This window comes from Stegastes partitus, unplaced genomic scaffold (assembly GCF_000690725.1).
Source record: "Stegastes partitus isolate 25-593 unplaced genomic scaffold, Stegastes_partitus-1.0.2 Scaffold1766, whole genome shotgun sequence".
Classification (NCBI taxonomy): Eukaryota; Metazoa; Chordata; class Actinopteri; family Pomacentridae; genus Stegastes; species Stegastes partitus.
In genome coordinates, this window is record NW_007579497.1 from 1,924 (window position 1) to 8,960 (window position 7,037).

The following is a 7,037-nucleotide window of genomic DNA, read 5'->3' on the forward strand; positions in this document are numbered from 1 at the left end:
AAATAAAAAATGTATATAAAACAAGAGCTCAGGTCTGAAGAGGTTAATGGTGGAAATGCAGTTTGCCTGCATTTTTGTGGTGGATTAAGTTTTCAATTTAAACGAAAACCAAACAGTGATAATGTGATCGAAGTATGTGGATTGTCTCACTTGTTGATTAAAATTTTGAACCGGTCTTCAGACTCTGTCCAGAGTCCTGTGTGGACTTGCAGAGGAGGTGGGCGGAGCTCAGTGAGTCTGTTCAGAGGTCACAGTTTATTCATGCAGGAGCAGAACTGGTCTGCACCAGCAGCACAGCAACAGAAGGCTGTTGGAGCGCAGAGAAAGTAGGAATCCTTCCACTCAGACTCAGAGGACATGGCTGGGAGGAAAGCTGTCTTGTTCAACTTCTGGGGAGTTGCTGTCTCTTCCCGACCTGAATCTGTTTACTGCAAGCTGGAAAAGTTGCACAACCTGCCAGGGTAAGAAAGCAACTGTTATGTAACATCTCTGCACTGTGACAAAAAAGCTCTGCAGTTGGATTTGAACCAATTATTTTTGCAAATGCACATAAAAACTGTAAAAACAAACAAACAAAAAAAAACAGCTATAGCAGGGAAGACACTTTCCTGAAATATCCAAATGTGGCATAGGTTTGATATAAAGATTTATAAAAAAAAAATAAAACTACTGCATGTATGAGTGTCCTGTGAAGCAAGACAATCACAGCATGAATGTGACATTTGACACATTTCAGATTTGATTCAGATTTGTTTTACTGTCATTGTAACAAGTACAGCGAAACGTACAAACTTTAAACTGCCTGCCATGACTCAGCTGTTTTAGAAGGCAGGTGCACAACAAATGGCTAAAAGTATGTGGACTAATGAGCCCGGACAGGACCACAATTCTACAATTTCATTTAGCAGATGCTTTTATCCAAAGTGACGTACATCTGAGAGCAGATACAACACAAGCAAGGATCTGGTCAGGAGAAAACCACCTGGACAAGTGCCACAGAACAAGTTCAAGTGCGACAGGGCGGTTGTGTCGATAGCAGGTTGCGTGGGAAGTAATCGGAATTATCTTAACAAAATAAATACTGAGATCCAAACTGGTATCCATTCTGATGTCAAAAACAACAGAGTCAGAGTGCTGCATTATTTAATCAGCCTCTTGTTTAAAAAAAATGCTCGTTAGAACAGCTTTTAAAATGTTTTGAGTGTAAGCTAGATTGCATTCCTGCATGTTGTGACATTTAAATTAGTAACTGCAACACATCTTGCAGCACCAAAAAAATAAAAATGTGTCACAGTTCACGAGCTGAACTGTGACACTGTAAACCTCTCACCTCATTATTTCAACCACACCCTGCTCTCTGCTCATGAGCTCGCCCCATTTCAAAGTGTCTTTTGTCTTTCTACAAAAGACAAAGAGCCCCAGAATGATTGCTTTCTTCCTAAATGAGTTCCTAAAGCTTAGTAGTTGCACTTCTGCTGATAACTTCAGTCATTTTTTTGAGAAGGAATTCCAAATGTTTGCTGGTTCAGGCTCCTCTAACATGGAGATCTCTGTCACACTTGAGAGTAAACCACAGTATTTCTGGTATATTATGACATTAATGACACACAGTGCTCTGAAGTTTATTTTGTGTGTTTTTTTGCATCAGAGGTTTTCTGAGAAGTGTGACGTCCCTCAAGGATGGCGCCATGAGGAAGGCAGAGAGAGGCGCCATGACACTTTCTCAGGTGGATGGAGACATTTACTTTCCCTTCAGGACTGTCTTAGTTGTGTGTGTTTTTTTTTTAAGGTGACTGAAGTAGTGTTGTGTTTGTGTGTCTTTGTGTGTAGATGATCCCAGCGCTGGAGGCCGAGTGTGTGAAGGAGGCTGAGGTCAGGGGCGTGACTCTGCCCTCTGGTTGGTCGGTGGGAGGCCTGCTGGAGGAGGTCCGAGAGGCGATGCTGGACGTCCAAGTAGCCGTGCTGAAGACGGCCGCCAGTCTGCGTCGCAGCGGTACACAACATACCGCACACAACTTCATTCACAACAACAACACTGACATGACTGTACATTATTATTACATTCAACATTCATGAAGCCGCATCTATAACCGGTTTCTGGAGGCCCTGCCGGCTCTTGTTCAAATGCATTGTGGGAAAGCAGCAGGTCACCAAAAGATGAGGCTGAATGTTAATAATATACTCTGGTTTACAGGATTACTCACAGCCGTGCTGGCCAACCACTGGCTCGATGACAGTGCGTCTGGACACGGCCCCGCCGGCCTCCTCTCGCTGCTGGGCGGCCATTTTGACCTGGTGCTCCAGTCATGCCGCTCGGGTCACCGGGTGCCCGAGGCAGCCATGTTCAGCTCCGCTCTGCAGCACTTGGGAGTGACGCCACAACAGGTACTCCTGCATAAGGATTTCTACAGGAGTTAATCAAGTTTAAATCCTGAAAATAGTAACTGGTTTTCTTCTTGTTTCAGGCTATGTGGTTGGATGCAGACAATGAGGGCGTGAAGGCGGCAGAAGGAGCAGGACTGAAGGCCATGCTGGTGGAAAACCTGGATGCCGCTCTGGTCAAACTGGCTGATTTCACTGGAGTTCAGGTACAGACCAGTGTGCAGGTTTGAGCTACAACATCCATCTGCATCTGGAACAAAACACTGCATTGTCAGCATGCATGTTTGTATTTTCAGGCCGTCGGAGCAGAGAGTCCTCCACCGTCTTGCAACCCCGACCAAGTGTCTCATGGATACGTCAACATCAGCGTAATGAACATGTCAGAACCAGAACCGCATGAAACCATGAAAACATGAGCCACGGCTGAAACTGTGTTCTCTCTCTGTCTCAGCCTGGTGTCAGGACTCACTTCGTGGAGATGGGCTCCGGCCCACCGGTCCTGCTGTGTCACGGCTTCCCTGAGAGCTGGTACTCCTGGAGGTACCAGGTAACCTTCATGTCCTGTCTCCACGGGGTTTTGGTAAAGCTTGTAGCCTTGAAACATTTCTAGACCTTTCTCCTCTCTGGTAGATCCCCGCCTTGGCAGCAGCAGGGTTCAGGGTGTTGGCTCTGGACATGAAGGGATATGGAGAGTCCACGGCGCCCCCTGGTGGGTTACCGGTGCTGCACCTTGTTAAACTGAGTTCTTGCCTCATGAATTAACTCTCATGTGTCATTTATGCACTTACAGACATTCAGGAATATTCTCAGGAGCAGCTTTGTAAGGTACAAACTCACCAACACATTACAACAATAAAATATATAACTTCACATCATGCGTTATTTAATTATATCTGCACAAAATATATCATAAGCTTCTCTTTTTTTCAGGATTTAATCACATTTTTGGACAAAATGGTGAGTGCTAAATAATTCCACAGAACGCTAATAAATGCTCTGACTGTTCATGAACATTTTTTGTCTCTTCTGTCTCATTTTTCCTCACTGGGAGCTCATTTTTCACTGCCATATTAAGTTCTGCGTAAACTTTATTGATCCATTGTCAGAGAAATAATAATTCACAAACAGCACAACCAGTGCTCGAGGTTTAGAGAATTCAGAATATCTTCTGTGAAGTATAACACAGGTAGAATTCCATTTACAAAATTGAAGTTCAGTGATTTTTAACTGTAAAAAATGGCTACTCCATATACTACATATATTTAACTATTTACCATTTTCATTGGTTTCATATCTCCATGTCTCCTCTGCATTGTGGAAACAGTTTTGGCCCATTTTTTTTTAAAGATAACAATATTTTAAAACTGTTTTGGGGTTCAGAGTGTTGATAGTGAAATGTATCAGACTCTCCTTTGTCCCTTGTGCAGTCGATCCCACAGGTCACCCTAGTGGGCCACGACTGGGGCGGCTTCCTGGTGTGGACCATGGCCCAGTACTTCCCCGAGAGAGTCAGGTGAACGCACACACCAGCTGATTCAGGGAGGCTCCACATAAGCTTTATTTTCAAGTAAAATGTGTTTTCTTTTCATGCTTGTGAAGGGCTGTAGCCTCTCTGAACACTCCCCTGTTCCCGGTGGATCCTAAAGTTTCTCCTGCAGAGAAACGGAAGGCCATTCCCATATTTGACTACCAGAACTACTTCCAAAAACCAGTAAGTCACCGTGCTGTACGTATGAACGTCATTTATAGGCTCCGTCCTCCAAATCAAACCACACGTCCACACTGCTGATCTCAGTGTAGGCTGGGATATTCATGAATTTGGATCAAACTGTCAGTCTGAATAGGAAAAGAAAAACTATCATGTGGGATGAAAACAGAATGTAGATTCCTGATATAAGCCTGCTGTTGGCCATATTTTTTTTTACATGGCTTTCTCCTCTTCCTTCACTGTCCAACATATTTTCATGCACATTTTGAAGAGTCACATGAGGAGAAACTTAATGAAACTGGAAAATTAACAAAACAGAACGTCCACAATTTGGCAAAAGACATTTTTACAGGTTAATCTGAGCTTTTTCTATCAAGAGCTATGAGCTCTGTGGGAAATGGAAACACCTTTTCTGAATAAGTTCTAATGTAGTGAACATTTAACTCATACTCCTTGTTCTCTGGACACCATGAAACATGATACCAGCTGACACAGAGGAATAACTACACCAGACCTGACTGGGAACTTCTCTCCATGTCCCTCCTGTGGTTCCACTGGTTTCTGGCTTCTTCTGCTCCTTCCAGCCTCATGTATCGTGGTCTATAGCGCCACCTTCTGAAAACACTGTGCAGCTCAGTTTATCGGCCCCAAAGCAGTTGATAAAAACAAGCTGAATTTTCTTTTTCTCTTTCAAAAGTTGCTTTAAAATCACTTGACAGCTTTGTAGAAACATCTGAGACACTTCATTTTCTCAAGGTTCTGAGGTTTTCTTTGCACTTTCTTAAAACTCCCAGCCTATTTGATTGTTAGCCTTTAAAACGTTTCTAAAGAGTCTTAGGGAATGGGACAATTCATCTCAGATCTTCCCAACCCTTCTCCAACACCTTCATCCAGCTACTTATTGAGAAATAAGCTGTGATCGTGCTGTTTGTTCCAGGGTGTAGCCGAGGCCGAGCTGGAGAAGGATTTGGAGAGAACGTTCAAGATTTTCTTTTACAGTGGCAGTGAAGAGGTGAGTAGACGCACACACGAACGTGGCGTCGTAGAAAATCCACCTTCACCCTCACATCAGGAAGGTTTCTGTCTCCTCCTCAGGAGAGTCGTCCTGCTGTCAGCACTGCAGGAGTCTGCGCTCGAGGTGAGAAGACTTCCAGCTAATGTTTAGATTATTTCAGTGCAGCTTCATGAACAGAGCTCATGCAGTGTCTGTGTTGTGCGACAGGCGGTCTGTTTGTGGGTGTGCCGGAGAAGCCTCCCAGGAGCTCCATGCTGTCGGAGGAAGACCTGCAGTACTACGTCGACCTGTTCAAAGAGAGAGGCTTCAGGTTCACCGATCTACAAGAGAATGTTTCAAAAATATCAATGAGTTGTTTGGTTTTCTTGATGGAGACCAGAAAATGTAAAGACAACGTGATGACTGAAAGGCTTTTTTGTTCCACTTTGAAGATGAGTGAATCCATTAATGGACTCATCATTTTGTGACCTGCTGCTACTAAAGCATCGTTTTGCTAATGAGTAAATACTTCTTATCAATCAAACGTGTTTCATTTTACAGGAGGCCCTTGAACTGGTATCGAAACGATGACGAGAACTGGAAGTGGATGTGCTCCCGACCCACTGGCAAGGTTTGTTAGTGTGTTTTTATTTGACTGGAATAAAAAAAAAAAAAAGCAGAACATACATTAAAACTGTGCATCCTGAGAAAACATGGAAGTGTTTTTAGTCGCTAATAAATGGGTATATCTGCTGCCAGCTTCCTGGAAAGTAACGAGATGCTGCTAGAGCTCAGGAAAACATCCAAACTTGTTCAAATGCTTCTGATTTTAAATCTTTAAAACCACATTTTTATTCTTTATTTCATTTTGTTTGCGCTAGCTGCTGATGCCAGCGCTGATGGTGACGGCAGGTAAAGACATCGTGCTGCTGCCGGCCCTCTCAAAGGGAATGGAGGACTTGGTAAGAGGAACAGCAGCCAGATAATCAATTCAGTGATTATAGGTTATTGGAAGTGAATCTGAACGCTGTGATTGACTGACTGCAGATCCCCAACCTGAGCAGAGGACACATCGAAGAGTGTGGACACTGGACTCAAATGGATAAACCAGCAGAGACAAACAACATCCTGATATCATGGCTGAAAGAGACGCACATGAAGGCTGGAGGGGTTACCATGGCACCCAAACTGTGAGGACAGACAGAGGACGGAGTAAATGAAGCTAACTGATGATTAATCAAATAACCAAAAGTTTATTTAAGTTAAAAATTAACAGTCGGAACAGAATTCTGCAGTGACTGAGTGAACATGAATTGAATCAAGAGCGAGTTAACACACAAACAATGACAATAACAAAAACAGGATCAAATCACCTGAGAGAAAAACAATAGAAATGTCCTCATATTACACTTTTTTTCTCTCCTGAAACTGCCATAAAATAACATGATTTTATCTTAAAATTACAACGTTTTCTCTAAATATTAAACATATTTTCTGTTAACAATGTGACTCAAAATATCATTATAACCAGATTTTTTTTTTCTGCAAATAATGTTTTTCTACTAATAAACTGAATGCTTTCTGAACATCTGGTGAACTTTAATTATTTGGATGAAGGAGAGAGGGAAAGAGGGCCTGAAGAAAGGATGTAAACAAGGATGAAAGGAAGGAATGAAGAGGAGAGGGAAGGGAAGAAAGCAACAAGGAAGCAAGGACAAAAGCAAGGGTGGAATGATGTGAGAAAGGGAAGAAGGAGGGAAGGAATAAATCAAGTGGAAGGAAGAAAGGAAGGAAGAAAGGAAGGAAGGCATTCATGAACAAGGGGACAAAGGAAGAATGGAAAGCAAGAGAGATGGAGGAAAGGAAGAAAAGCATGAGATAAAAGGAAGGAAGGGAAAGAGGGAAGAAGGAAAGGAACAACGGAAAGAAATAGGGAGGAAGGAAAGAATGAAG

General features: G+C 42.9%; 1 protein-coding gene across 1 annotated transcript; it reads left to right on the plus strand.

The window, feature by feature from the left end:
* Positions 1–294: 294 nt before the first annotated feature.
* Positions 295–6,670, plus strand: ephx2 (epoxide hydrolase 2, cytoplasmic). The gene is made up of 18 exons (XM_008302142.1): positions 295–461; positions 1,649–1,727; positions 1,831–1,993; positions 2,195–2,385; positions 2,466–2,588; positions 2,679–2,750; positions 2,834–2,929; positions 3,013–3,091; positions 3,173–3,207; positions 3,313–3,339; positions 3,810–3,895; positions 3,982–4,093; positions 5,028–5,102; positions 5,186–5,228; positions 5,313–5,415; positions 5,646–5,715; positions 5,966–6,046; positions 6,132–6,670. The coding sequence occupies exons 1-18, from the start codon at positions 358–360 to the stop codon at positions 6,276–6,278; spliced, it is 1,686 nt and encodes a 561-aa protein (XP_008300364.1). The 5' UTR covers positions 295–357; the 3' UTR covers positions 6,279–6,670.
* Positions 6,671–7,037: the final 367 nt, after the last annotated feature.